We start from the raw sequence: 15120 nt of genomic DNA on the forward strand, positions 1-15120 counted from the left end.
CTACCATCCCTCATCAAGCCACCCTAGCTAACACTACATAAGCAGAGATGACTGTCCTTGCTAAGCCCCACAAATTGTAGTTTCCCGAGAAAAATAAAGGACTATTGTTATTTTAAGCTTCTAAATTTTGGGGTGGTTTGTTACACAGCAATAGATAACTGGAACATTAATTTTTTATGTTCTTTGAAAGAAAACATTATTTAAAAAAATAACTAGCCTATTACCTCTTGATTTACCACCTCATGTTACCTGTGAGAGGCAGGGTATCTCAGTGGTTAAGAGCACAGACTTTGGGGCTAGACTCCAGGATCTGAATACTGACAAGTCACTTAGTCTCTTTGTGCTTTTGTTTCTTCATCTGTAAAAGGTAGACAATAACCTCATAGGCTATTAGGAGTAAGGAAGACTGTTTGAAAGCAAGTCGTTTTAAAGAAAAGAGGTGGTAGAGAAGAGAAAGTAAAAATATGGTTAAAAAATAGTAAGATCAGGAAATCTTAGAAACAACTAAAGGAAAAGCAGGAATGTTCAGACAAGAAATCAAGGAGAGACCTAGTAGAAGGGGAGAGCTAGCAAACCTGCGGCCAAATGAAACTGGACTCTAGAGACTGTTAATAGCCAGTCAGTAACAAGTTTCTTTAGCTCTAGCACTCTAAGCATTCCAGAAACATCAGCAGGGATAGCATCCCTGGGCTGAGCATCAGGGTATTGCCCACAGGAGTATAATCTCCCTTCTAACTATGAGGCCCTCAAATATCCTCACAAAACTAAATAAAGTTTACCTTTCCTCAGCTAGGCCCATGTGACCCTCCCTCATGTACGAGAGTCCCCCCTCTACTCACATCTTGACTTAACTGCTGATGCCTGAAATTCCTTTAAACAAAGAGAGAAAACATTTTCATTCCACGTTCAAAGGGAAAATGACAAAAATGCAAAGGTCTGACTAAGATGATACTGAGCTTAAGTAAGTGTGCTAATCACTCTGTCAAGTGATCCTAGTCAGACATCTTTGGAGGAGGAGGGAAGAGCTAATGGTTTGTTTGAGGCCTACAGTCTACAGACATTTAGTAGATTTAAATCAATTTGTGTAATTTCTTGAGACTTAAAAAACTTAGAAGAGTGTTTGCACATGGAAGTGAGTATGGTGAACATCAGGCAAGCTCCACTTTTCTAAATCAAAAACTGGGCTTTAGTTTCTAGGAAGAGCTATTTAGAAATATGACCACACAGAGTACATCTCAGATAACATAAAAACAAGAAAAAAGAAATTTTTCTAATACAGGAAGAAATGGATAAAGAAACAGAAAATTAATTGGTGGTAGGAGAGGCTTGATTTGTTTTACTTTACAGAGAATTATGTATATTTATATAGTATATTTACATTGATAGGCTGCCTTGCATAGATATCCACTCTTGATTCACAAAGGAAAATATTTTAAAAATTCTGGACCCCTGAATTTTTAAGATCGACTTTCGAGAAGTATTCTATTTACCAAGAAGAAACCTAAAAATAATAAGAACGTACTTTGTATAAGGCATAAGCAAGGCATTTCATATACATTAGCACAGTTAATATTCATAATAACCTTATAAATACATATGAGAAAACTGAAGCAAAGAGAAATAGAGAAATCTCCCCAAAGTACCACTATCTATAAATGATGGAATAACTTCAGGACGATTTTAAATCCAAAGCTCATATCTGCTCTACGCACTTCACTATACTTTCTAAGCCATGACAGATAGATATTTAATATCTACTTGCCTGAATGTTAATGTCTGCCCACAGAAATAGGTTGGAGCACTGGAGTAGAGAACACCTGAGGATCCAGAATCATTCCGGAGTGCTATATTTCTTCGACTGCTCAGACTGTACCCCTCAAAGCCAGCTGTCCACTCTTTTTAAAAAGCAAAGACATTGAAAATTATTAGATTCTTTTAAGGAATATCTTCAGCACACAGACATTAAATAAAACTCGGAAGGAGAAGAGACTACTCTTAGGGGTCATAGACAAGTTCAATAAAAGAAACGATTCCAGGAAAAGGCTTTTAATCTATTCTTACACAATTTTGGCATGGGAGATCAAATAAGTGTTATCACCTATCTAATAAAATCATGTTTGAGTTTATTCCAACCTGATTAAGAATTAACAAATGAGTCTAAATTTGTTAACTAGTAATACAGGAGAAATCAATTTCAAATCATACAACTTTTAAGAAAAAGCCTCTACCTAGTATATATTGAAGGTGTGGATCAAATATTGCAATCTCCTGCTGCAATATTTAAAATCTGTGGCTTTAGGGGATGCTACTAATTCTGTCTGGCACTATTTTGGACTGAAGAACTGATGAAAATTTCTCAAAAGTCACATAAACTATTTTGAATAGGAAGTGAAAAATATGTTCCATGTTGTTCTCATTAATTCAGGGTTTAGCCTTAGAAAAAAAGGGTTGTCAGTGTGCTGCCTTTAGTGCAGAATACAAGTGTTCTTATGCATAGTGAAGCTCCAGGAGTGAAAAGGCAATAGCATACCATGAGGCACCAATGTAGTATGACCTATCTGGGGGACGCTCCAAGGACTCCACTCCTGTCGGCCATCTCCTCGGGCGCAGACTCTGAACTGATAATCAACATTGGGGTCTATGTGCAATACTATGAATTCAGTTTCAGAGCCTACATATGCGTCCTCAAAATGATTTGAAGTACATTTACGGAACTGGAGCCTGTAATCTTGGGCTATAAAGTCGTCATCCACCTAAGGAGAAAGGCTTTATGTTAGGTAAAAATCAGAGAATAACTTCTCTCAGCATTACTGATTAAGAATTTTGAATGGGGGAGTTTTGGGCCAAGCATACAAGCCCACCTGCTGAATATGGGCTATTCTCAGGTCATAGGGAATACACCATCATTATCTCCCTTCTTTGTTGAACCATGTGTTTTAGACTTCGCAGTCTGATATGAAAAAGTATGCTTCTTTTGAAGAAATGGTGCTTTCTACACAATAATGTCAAAGATAAAACATTTAAGAATAAAAATCCCACAACTATATCATTCATTTAACTGAGAGTAAATAACCAGAATATATAAACTCCTAAAAATTAATAGAAGACAAACCATCCAAAAGAAAATGAGCAAAGACATGAATAAGCATTCTATAGAATAATAAGCAGCAAAAATGTTAAAATATTCAACCAAATTTGTAATATGGAAAGTACACTCTAAAACCACAATGAGATACCACATTGGCAAAAATATAAAGTCTGACAATGCCAAGTATTGGTCAGGATACAGAGTTAACAGGAACTCATAACTGCTAGTGGAAGGATAAACTGTTAAAATCACACTGGAAAGAGTTTAGTATTACTGAGTAGAGATCTAATCCTCTTAGATCTCATAATTTTATGGCTAGGTATAAACTTTAGAAAAAATCTTACACATGTACATAAGAAAGCATGAATAATAATGCTTATAGCAAATAAACTGAAAACTACAGGCCCACAGATAGGTAAGAAAATAAAAATGGAATAAGAGTCTTTGTTTTGAACCAACAAAAGCATCTCTACTTTCTTCTTCTATACCAAGGCTTCATTGAAAAAATTCCATTTAAGAAAAGTTTCCAAAAGACAAACAAAAAAATCAAACAGACAAAAAAAGAAAATAGTTTCCAGAAGCTGAGCACCCTGCCTCTGAATGATGTATCTGTCAACAGCCAAGAAAGACACTATGACTCATGTGGATATAGTTTCTATCTAAAATATGGTATTTCATCTACATAATTGACTTAAAACACAAAATATTCAGCAATGCTGAGAGTACAAAGAAACCATACTTTAGAAATTGTATTTCAGAGGTATTAGTTTAGTGTTGAACAGAAAAATATAAGACACCCAAATACTGACTATCATAATTTGACGTTTCTAATAAAACAGAAATGGGAGCAATCCTCAACTCACTAAAAGTTAAGTTTGGAAAATATGTTCTGAGAAACAATGTTGTGATATAGAGATTTAAAAAAATACCTTCAAAACTGTTTATCTCAAACTGGAAGTGCTACCTCAGTTCAAGTTCCTTGTAAGTTTATTTTAGTTGTAAAGGAAAAGGGATTTTTGTTTATAAAGAGAATATTCAAAAGTAGTTAATAAAAAAAAAATTTAAGGCCCTCAAATCTCCAAATCCACAACGTTGAAGTCATTTTTATAATTTTGAATTACGTACCTTACACCATCGTACAATGATGCCTCCAGGTTTCTCTATTAGTTCTTCTATCTGTACTGGCGGGCGAGATGCTACCGTTCCGTGCTTAAAAATGTGGTCTTTCACTATGTTAAGAACTGAGTCATCCAATTGAGCAGATAAACAAGGCACATCAACCAGTAAAGGCACTTCTGGCAAGCTGAAGAAACAAAACTCATGTATTTATGAGGATTTTAAACTGAGAGTTAAAAATATAAAGAATATTTTAAACCATACACTATAAGGATGCAGAAACTCCCAGTAAATAATGCTCATGGCAGTTGGGGCTTTGCAGGATGTTACATAAAGATTCTCTTCTCAAATAAATATAAGCAAGAAGATAAAAAGTTGGTAGGATCACAGTTGTCAAGTTTATACCAAAACATTTGTTTTACCGAGATATGACCCCAATTTCAATGTTATGTTCAGAATTTTTAAAATGTAACAATTCTCTTACACATTAGAATTGAAGAAAATCTGTAGTAATATTACACCAAAGATTACAATCACAACTATTTCATATTAGTAATATTGGTAATGAGCAGTGAAACCCTGAAAAATATATTCTCTATCTCCCTTAATTAGAAATTTTAATGGAAGGGGGAGAGCAGATAGTTTAAGTGCTTAAAAGTAAGCCCCAAAGGCACTAACTCTTTTACCTGTCCAACTGAATGTGTGAGGCCTTTTTGGTAAAGCTCCATAGTTTTTCATTCTGTTCTCCTACACCACCAAGAATGGCGATTTCACCTACAATCAGGAATGAGAACTAGTATAGTGAAAAATAGTCACATTATAAGTAATCAACACATCCTGTGCCTACGTAGGTCTCTGGTTTTCTTGCAAACAATTTTCTTAAGTGATGCTGCAGCCAAATTCCCAAAAAGTAAAAGCAGACACTATTGTAGAAGTGATTCTAAGGCTCTCCGGGTAAGCTCAAGAGGAAAAGGGGTACACAATGGTGACGTCTTGCCAGAGATGTATATTCTACTCTACACAAGGAAGTGTAGTATGTCAAATCAACTTTATACAAAGCAGAAGGCCCAGGGACTTTTTCCATCTCTCCTATAGAAACTTTATTAACACTAACAGGAGCCAGTACAAATATTACCCTGACAGGAGTAATAGGGCACAGGGCCTTATAAAACCATATGATACCACCATGTTTTCACAAAACGCTATCGCATTAGATTAGAAATTACTCAACAGAACAATAAAAAGAAAATGACAAACTTCTATGTCCTTCCACAGCCCTGAAAAACACCACCAAAACTCTTTTCTATCTCAATGTGCCTTGGAATTACTCAAGTTTTTTGAGGCCACATGACATGACCTTCTCCCTCAACCAAAAAGAACACAGAGATACAGTGAACACTGCCTCAAAATCCTCAAAATTCCATAAATAAGTTTTTCTCCCTAGGGAGAAGGGAGGAAAGAGGTTTAAATCAAAAATACTTCTGAAGTATAAAAAAACTGAAGCATCAGATGCTGTAACAAACGTGTATGTGCCTCAAGAGATTTATTTTCTAAACTAAAAATATTTCTCAGTCCTCAGGGTGATGGGTGTATACTCCCGATCTGCGCTCAACTGCTTCTGGTTTTGTTTCCAAAGCAGAGCCTCCAGGGAAAGATATTCTGTGGTCCTACTAAAAAAAAATTTCTCAAAGGCACTGTTACAGTCAGTGGCAGATAAGCACTTCTCACTAAAGATAAGACAAAAATGTAACTGGCATGTAAAGATAACACTAGTACCATAGTCTAAGGGGGAACAAAAAGGGGGTTAATTTCCCATTGGAATAACAGAGTTGTGAGCCATGTACATTTTCTATCCTAAGTCACTCATAGCACTCAATCTGCAGAATGAACTGTATTCAATCTCTTTCTCTGGCTCTTTTTTCCTTAATTGCCCTTTAAATACTGGCATCCCTTACAGTTCTAACCTCTGCTGCCTTCTCTTCTCATACCGTAGACTATCTCTTGATGATTTTTCTTATTATCAGAGATTCAGATCTGATGTATGCACCATTAACTGCCGTATTGACATCTCTAGGTATTATCTCTCTCCTAAGCATCATACTCACATTCTCAATTATTTCTTGGCATCTTAAGCACTTCAGACTCTACATGCCCCAAAAGAATGCATTTAAGTATTCACCAAAGTCCACCCTTTCTCATTTGTTTCCTAAGTCAGTAAATAATAGAGTTCACCCAGTCATCCAAAATCGGGCTGGTTCTGGTCATCCTAAATCCTTCCCTTTCTCCTTTAACCCATATACGGTCAACCACCCATAATTAACATATATTGATAACTAAAATCATCAATAATTCTATCTCTGAAAAATTTTAAAACCAGCTCTGCCTCATCTTCACCTGTCATTGCCCTCATTATTTCCTATCTGATTATTGCTGCAACTTTCTAGTCAGTCTATTTTACCTCCAGTCTCACAATCTCAAATCCAGTCTCTAAACTGTAGGCAGCGTCATATTAAAAATGCAAATCTGACTGTGTAACTCTGCTGCCTAAAACACTTCAAAAGATCCCTGATATTACTCCTGCTTCTAATCATGCTGTTACTTCCTTTTCTTCCTTTGTCTGCTTGATGAATTTCTTCAAGCCTTTGTGGACCTCTGACAGAAAGCTAGCCTACACTCTTTCAGAGCTAAGCACTTCTCCTTCTGTGCTCCCATAAGGTCTTAGATCTCTCTCAGTATGTATGCCTCTCTCACATGTGAACCCCAAAGGGCAGAATTTTTATTCAATGTACCTAACAAAGACTTATGGGAAAGAAGGGAGAGATGGAAGGGAGAAAGGAGGCAAGGAGGAAGACAGGTAGCCAAGAAGGTAGCAAGGCAAGATTTGGGTATGCTTCAACCAAAATAAATAGCTAGAGAAAGAAATATAATAACTACAATTTCAAGAGTTAACACTAGTCATATTCCTTAACCTACTAAAAAGAACAATGAAATTAAATTCTATAAACCATAAATACTCTGAAAATGTTTTATGCCTTAAAATGACCTTAATATCGCTCTGTTAACAGTGAGTGAGATACTATCAGAACCATTTGAGAAAAATCATATACTTCTTGTTTTGTGAATGATTATAATACATACTTTAATTGCACTTACCTTGGGATACCTCACGGCATATCTGTCATCCTATATTACAAACTGTCCCAAGGTAGGAACATCCTAAGCACCCTACAGATGTCAATAAACCTGCTGATATACTGAGAAATCAGCAAAATGTCAATCTGAATTTGCCACATTTAATAGGCTCCCTGGATTCTCACCTTCTTGGACCAAGTCCTCTGCAGTGTTAACTCCATGCTCTATAAGCTTCTGGCAGTCATCTAATGGCTTAATGGTCTCTTGTTCAATGGTGTCCACCTCTTGCAAGAGAGTCACCAATCGCTCATCCAGGAGCTTCCCAAGGGTTCCCTTTAAGTCATTAAAATGTTGTTTGAGAACATCTCTTGTCTGTGATGCACTCTCTTTGATCTGAAAAGAAATAACATAAAAACTTAGAATCAGAACTGCTACAAAAGGCTAATCTACAAGCTTCATCTATAATAATTTTGAGGTACTACCCAAGCATCGTCATCTATTTGTAGATAAACCAAATGTGATTCATTTGCACAAACTTGCAGACTTGCATAGGATTAACCTTCAGATGAGACAGAATGGGCTCAAACTTTGGTTCCATTATTCACAAACTATGTCAATATGGTCAAATTAATTAAGCACTCCATGCTTCAAATTCCTTATTCTTCACATGAATATAATAATGCTTACCTCATGGAACTGCTATAAGGATTAAATTTAAAAAATCTATATTGCACTTAGTAAAACAACTGGCACACCACTGTTCTCAATAAATAAATGTTAGAAAGTATTACCTGCACAAAATTGTTCTTGGCAATAATACATTTCAGTACAAAAGGATTTTAAATTGGGGGGGGGATTAAAATTCACTTTGCTGAAGAGAAGAAATGGTAGATTAGAAAGCCACAATGTACAAAGAAAAATCAACTCATGGATAACATGCCCTCATTATGCCAAAAAAAAAAAAACTAAGAATTTATTTAAAAACCAAAGAGGCTCATAGGAGACAGGAAATGTTCATGAAAAACACACTTCTGGGACAATGACTTAATCTTTTTTTTGAGTCATGGTCCTCTTTGCAATACTCACTGAGAGGTTTATAGACCCTCTTTCCAGAAAAATGAATAATCCATACCCAAAAGAAATGTATTCAATTTCAGAGATGACAAATTCCCTTAGATCCCAATCATGACTTGCCTGGAGCAGTAATTCTGAAACTTGGTTTGCAGAAGAATCACATAAGGCTGCCTGTTATAATTCAGACAGCAGGGTTCCCATTCCAGACCTGCTGAACTAGAAGCTCGGAAAAGAGACTTGAGGAGTGAGTATATGGACAGAGTTACTGCTTTTCACAAGCACACCTGTGATTCTGCAGCCCTTTGAGAAACATTGCCCTAGGTCCACAGAGCCATATTAAGAACTGCCACTTTAAGAGATATAACAGGAAAAGAAAGTCTTTACACTGCACACATATTTTGAAAACAGATCAGTTGTCTATACAGACACCAGATTTGTCTTTTTAAATAATACAGATAACACACAATTCATTTTCTGTTAACAGGGAAATTCTATCTATAAGCCACTCAGTTGAATTAAAGCAAACACATATTTTACTTTGCACATGCTATCATATTAGTTTCATATGACATATTATGTTTACTGCCCTACCTCCTTTTGCTAACTTTTTCTTAGGAAAACCATTTGAAGTCTAAGAAAAATCCACAAAGAAATAATAATATCAAAATATTAATAAAGCACAGTTAATAGAGAAATTTAGAAACTTTCTATTTCTTTCCTAATGCTAAATTTAAAAAGAATACAAAACTCTTTTACAGAAATGTTCATAACCACATAAAAATAAAAGATGCCCATGTCTAGGAACAACAAAGAAATAAAAAAAAAAGGACCAGTTTCATTGGCTGGGGTGAGCAGATCATGGATACAATTTTCTTCTCCTTTTGACATTAATGTACGTTACAATGAATGGTATGTGTGCAGTAAGTAAAAGAATTCCTTAAATCAAAAAGCAGAAAGCCTAATTTGATTGTTAACTGACCTCTTTAAAGTCACTAGAGAACATCTATAAAATAAACCCATCAAAGTTTGTTTCTTTTTTTAAAAAGGGCCAATGAAATGATCACAACTCTAAATGTACTTGATTTGGTTCATCACTTAACTGTGGGATCCTTGAGGATCAGTCCCTAACATACTAGCACCTGGCAATGAAGTTAATCACATGTGCTTTTAAGACCTTTTTAAAAGAACTGGAGAGAGAATGTCTTATGATTTTGATATATTACCTGGAATATTGTTGGAAATGCAGAAAATCTCAAGCCTTACCCAGAACTACCGACTCAGCATTTGCATTTTTAACAAAATCTCTAGGTGACTCAGACAGACCTTACAGATACCAGAATAAATGAAGACAACATGTCGGAGCACTGTGATACATACAGTTCGCACCCTCACCACCAAGAGGAAATTCTGCAGCTGAGCACTATTACCAGTAAGGTCCTGTCTCACTCTTTAACGGATACAGCACACACAGGAAGTGAATTGGTTAGGTAAAGTCAATTTCCTCTTTAGAAAGAATTCAAAAGCTCCTTCAGCTTTTGCAGGGCCTGACTATGTTTTATTTTTGTTTCAGAACCTCAGGGGTAAAAAAAAGGAAGTATGTAAACACAAAGCAGTGAGAGGGCCAGGGAGAATCCATTTCCAAATCCACCTCCTGTAAATATGGTCCCTTTTGTTCATAGAATCCCAACCACTGTTTCAAACTTGGTACTACTTTGACATTATTTTTTCTTCTGGAAACCATTCATACTTTAAAGCCTCAATCACCTTTAATACAATCATGTAACTAATCAAGTTCATTTCCTGGGCTTTATGAAAATTTTTAAAATGGGTACTTCACTACTGAGTAAATTTGTTCCTATTTGATGTGGTACCATGGTCCAAAGTGTTCACCATTACCTCCTTAAATCTTCATAACAACTCAGTCTTTATTGTTTATGTTGAAGAAAGTGAAGGCTTTCCAGTGCCAGAAATAGTCTGACTCCAAGGACCGTGGTCTTTTTACTGCACCAAGCTGTTTAGTACTTACAGATCCAATCTGAAAGAGTTCCCAGGTAAACCTATAAATTATGTATTGACTGAGTCACTTCCTGCAGTAACACGTATTTCTTGTCTTTGCAGGAAGAATCCTTTCATAGTCAACCAGTCAGCCCCAAATGCCACCTAGTCATTCTAGGGCAAAATAACTGTGATGGTTTGTAACAAAGCAGATTTAAGAATAGAAATGATCACAACTGAAAGCCTCAAAAAGGAAACTGTAATATACATTGTTCATATTGATTAATAATATTATGAACCAATTTTCCACCAAAACCTCTACTATAACAGACCATTAAAATTTATTTATGAAGTTTCCAATGCAGTTGAATCTAATCCCAAAGCAACTGTATTTTTAAAGTTTTAACATAGGGATGAGTTCACAAAATGCTAAAAAGCCATCCAGTTTATACGTCAATACTAAACCATTCGAAAGCCTAGTAAATATACACTTCACAGCCCTCTAAGACAATAGTGACTTATAAATTTTCCTCTAGAGTTTAGCTACTAATAATTCATAAAACCTATGCAGAATCTGATTTAAGACATCTCTGGTCTTAAGTGGCAATATATAGTAGCTATATCAAAGTAAAAAACAGAACAGAATGTGTAATTCAGGAAATTAAGTAACTGGAATCTCCTCTATTTTTTCTTGAACATGCATTTTCATGATTTTATTAAAAAAAAAAAAGAATTATCTTCCACGTTTAGTCTAAGAATTTATTTTATCAATTGTTTTGCTAATAGGAAACTATAACTATTTTAAAATTAGAGACAGGCTTCAAAAATACTATTAATTAGAACATAATGATCAAAAATAAAAGACAAAGATATAATAGTCAACGGAAACTGAAGAAGCTAACCAGAAGGTTTCTTCTCAGTTAAATGAAATGTATTGCCTTAGCTATTTGTCTTTGCACTATACCAAGACATTAATCATTAAAAATAATAACAATGACAGCAATAACAATATAGTAACGGCTATCGTCTACTGAACACCTACTTGTGCCAGGTACTTACATCCATGGTCTCATTTAAATTCTACGACCCAATGAAGAAAGTATTTGTAGATGAGTAACATATCAGTCAAAGAGATGAACTTGCCCACATCGGAGAACTAGTAAAGTGACAGAGAATTTGTATTGTCCGAGTCATGTTCAGACTCCTGAGTGCTGCTACATTTCTTTCTTATTTCTTTTATGGTTAGGCTATTTTTTAAATGCTTATATGAAAATTTTCAAAAAGAAAATCTTTATTATATGATGTAATAGTCTGTTACATTAGTGGCCTCCAAAGAACCACAAACCATGTCTCCTGGTACTTATATCCTTGTACAGCTCTCTCCTCTCGAAAACAGGCTGGGCCTGTGACTAGCAATGCAGTCATATGTGCATAGGTACACAGTGAAACTGATGCTCTGCCGGTTCCAGGGCTCAGCCTTAAGAAGACCTGGCAACTTCTGTTTTTCACTTTTGGGGGTTCTGAGTCACCATGTAAGAAGTATGTCTATCTTTCTGGAGAGAGTAAGTAGAAGGGGGAGAAGAGTGGGAAGGGTGGGAGGAAGAAAAAGAGGGAGGAAGAGAGAGACTGGCATCCAAGATCAGCCATGACAAAATTTCAACTAAGTCCTGCTACCACTAAAGCTCCAAACAGGTAAGTGAACATTCTATCCTGACCATTCCAGCCTCAGCTGCCATCAAAGTAAAAAACAGAACAGAATGTGTAATTCGGGAAATTAATAAGTGTTGCCAACAAAATCAGGAGAAATGGCCAACAGAGCCCTAGTCAATCCCCAGAATAGCAAGCAAATAAAATGATTGCTTTATAAGCCGATATGCTTTGGCATAGTTTATTATGTAGCAACAAATAACCAAATCGTATGATAAAACAAATGTTTAATTCTTGATTATCTGCATTCATGAATAGGGTACATATAATGAAGACCATGGACAACAGAAAAAGAAAGTCTGCAAAATGACACCCAGAACATTCATAAAGGCATTCATTCAGTATTTACTGAGGTCTAGTATGTTTCAGGAACTGGGGTTATAAAGATGAATAAGGCATGGTCCTGACCTCAAAAAACTGTCATTCTGGTAAAGGAGATCGTTGCATGCACATGTAACTATAATAAAATGTACTATTAAGTTATTATATAAGCAGGATAGCCACACACTGCCATCAGAGCTCAAAAAAAAAGCATTCTGCTGGAAAGAGAGCAGGAGACATTTAAAGAATAAGGTGCCAATTGGAGAAGTAGGGAATGTTACCTTGAATAAAAACAATATTCGGTGATATTATTATTACTGCTAATATTTATTAAGTACTTTGTATGTCCCAGACATTATGCTAAGCATTTTAAATACACTTCATTTTAATTCCCACATTGGCCAAGTAGGTACAATCCTTATCCTCACTGAACAAAAAGCAAGTAGGTGAGGATCAGGAAAGTTAAGTTTCTCAAGGCTTCATGGCTAATAGGGTTAAGTACTAACAAAGTAAAATAACTGCAAATATAAGTGATTCATTGATACTCCTTAATAAACCCATCCTACATCTGTTTGGCCTTTTAGATCACAAATTAGCCTTATTATTTACCGGGCTTACAGTAATAAGAATAAGTCTCTACCAAAATTATACACACATAATAATTTACATTGGGAAAAAATTAGAGAAAAACTAGGTACTTCTATGACATTCGAACTTTTTAATTAACATCATTGGTTTTAACATTATTGATTCAGAATGGTTGTTTTAATTCTCATCTGTATCATTCTATAGTTCAAGTCACTTTTGGATTCAACAAGCAGCTTGCAGGGTATTATGTTTAAAGACAATTTGTGAAAAGACTTATTAGAGAAAAGATGACTGAAAAGCCAATATAAATATACAGGATCTTTTCTTGGTTGTTAATTATTTAGTATTGCTTCTAGAGCTTTGCTTCTAGTATTTTGATGTACTTGAATCAATACATTTCAGCCTACTACCAACGAATGCTCCATAGGTACCTATGTAATAGACTCTATTCATCTGTATGTTAAAAATTAGATTGCACATGGGAAATTTGCATACTAAATGATGTAATACTAACCAAAAGATATGAATATGAATATGAAGTTGCATATACAATGGTCTCTCAATTTTTCAAAATAATATGTCTAGAAGGATACACCAAAATGTTAAAAGTGGTTGTCTGTAAGTAGCAGAATCATGAATTATTTTTAAATTATTTCATCCATTCTTGGTTTTCCCCAACTCTAGATTTAACCTTTTCTTAGAACACTATAATAGGGACATTGTTACTAGCGCAGTAACAAATTATTTCAAACAGATTTTGGACTGTTTTGAAAATGGGTAACAGAAGGGGAAGTGGGAGATAAAAGAAGCAATAATAGCTTTCTTTTCTTTGCTGAGCTACTAAGACTTCCTGCCCTGTTTTTCTGAAATAAGTTCTCCCCCCCACACACTGAGTTCTATATCTGTCCTGGTCTTTAACTAGCATGCTATGTGTTTTCAACTCCTGTGGGAATAATCAACTGAGACTCTGGTGTTGTACATTAGGAATATCAATATTACTATTTAAATCTTCAAGAAATTATCTGAAATCAACTGTTAAAAATTAAAAAGAAACTAAGAAAGACAAATGGTCACATTACAGATATTAAGACAGGCTAGGATAGCATTGGCTTGAGACTGTTAATTATTCACTTGAATATCATTGTATAATTATCCAACAAATCTATAATATTCTAAACAATGTTTTAATCTTGAAGATAAACCACAACAATTTATAACACATCAGAAATCAGTTGAGAGCTAATGAAGTGGTAATGATGTACTCTAACACAGTGTGCCTCAAGTTTTAATGTGTATACATATCGTACCTGGCAATCTCGTTAAAGTATAGATTATGGTTCAGTAGATCTGGGTGGGGCCTGATTTTTGCATTCTTCACAAGCTCTCAGATCATAATGGCACTGCTGTGGTCATGGACCACACTTGTAGTAGCAGGATCAAAGGGGCACCACTGGCCAGAACTGGGCAGGGTCTTCACAAAATCGTATCTTACTTAGGTCCCAGGAAAGAGCAGAGACTGCTTTTGTCAATGCCCTAAGAGACTCTGAATCACACTAACTAAAAGGCGCACAAAAGCCAACACATTCATTTTACAGAGTGAAATATAACTATACGCAGACTAGAATAGTGGTATTTCTCACTGTAGGCACCTCCAATACCTCAAACTAATCCCCCTTTTAATGTACGTAGACGAAGTTTCTAGATCTGCAAAGCTTAAGGACTAGGCCCCAGACAGTGCCAATGTCATCAAGGTAGTGCCACTCTGAGACATATTTGACTGGCCAGCTGATATCACCATGTGACATCTTGATCAGCTATTGCTAATTACAACAGGCGGGAATGCCAACCCTATACAATGAAACAAATGATGAAAAACACAATGGAAGTAAAATCTAAAAATGATACACGAGAATTTATTTTTTTCCATCTGTCTTGTTTTTAAGAGTAAGAGTCTAATGATCAGACATCAAAGGATAGAGTAAATCCATGAAGGCAGTGGTCTATTTCTCTGACAGCAGTATTACTAGGACCTAGAAGAATCCCTGACTCACAGTAGACACCCAGTAAATATTCACTGAGTGAATGAACAAATGAGTATT

The 15120-nt window shown here is 35.5% G+C and overlaps 1 protein-coding gene across 1 annotated transcript in view; it reads right to left on the reverse strand.

Moving 5' to 3' along the window:
- The window catches only part of CRLF3 (cytokine receptor like factor 3), a 30744-nt gene that overhangs the window by 12406 nt on the left and 3218 nt on the right, over positions 1 to 15120 (reverse strand). The window contains exons 2-6 of the mRNA XM_016152500.2: positions 7522 to 7729; positions 4891 to 4978; positions 4214 to 4391; positions 2531 to 2753; positions 1763 to 1895 (exon numbers count right to left, since the gene is read on the reverse strand). Coding sequence (XP_016007986.2) covers positions 1763 to 1895; positions 2531 to 2753; positions 4214 to 4391; positions 4891 to 4978; positions 7522 to 7729 — 830 coding nt within the window. The remainder of the gene's footprint in view (positions 1 to 1762; positions 1896 to 2530; positions 2754 to 4213; positions 4392 to 4890; positions 4979 to 7521; positions 7730 to 15120) is intronic.

Source organism: Rousettus aegyptiacus, unplaced genomic scaffold (genome assembly GCF_014176215.1).
Source record: "Rousettus aegyptiacus isolate mRouAeg1 unplaced genomic scaffold, mRouAeg1.p scaffold_m13_p_6, whole genome shotgun sequence".
NCBI classification, from domain to species: domain Eukaryota; kingdom Metazoa; phylum Chordata; class Mammalia; order Chiroptera; family Pteropodidae; genus Rousettus; species Rousettus aegyptiacus.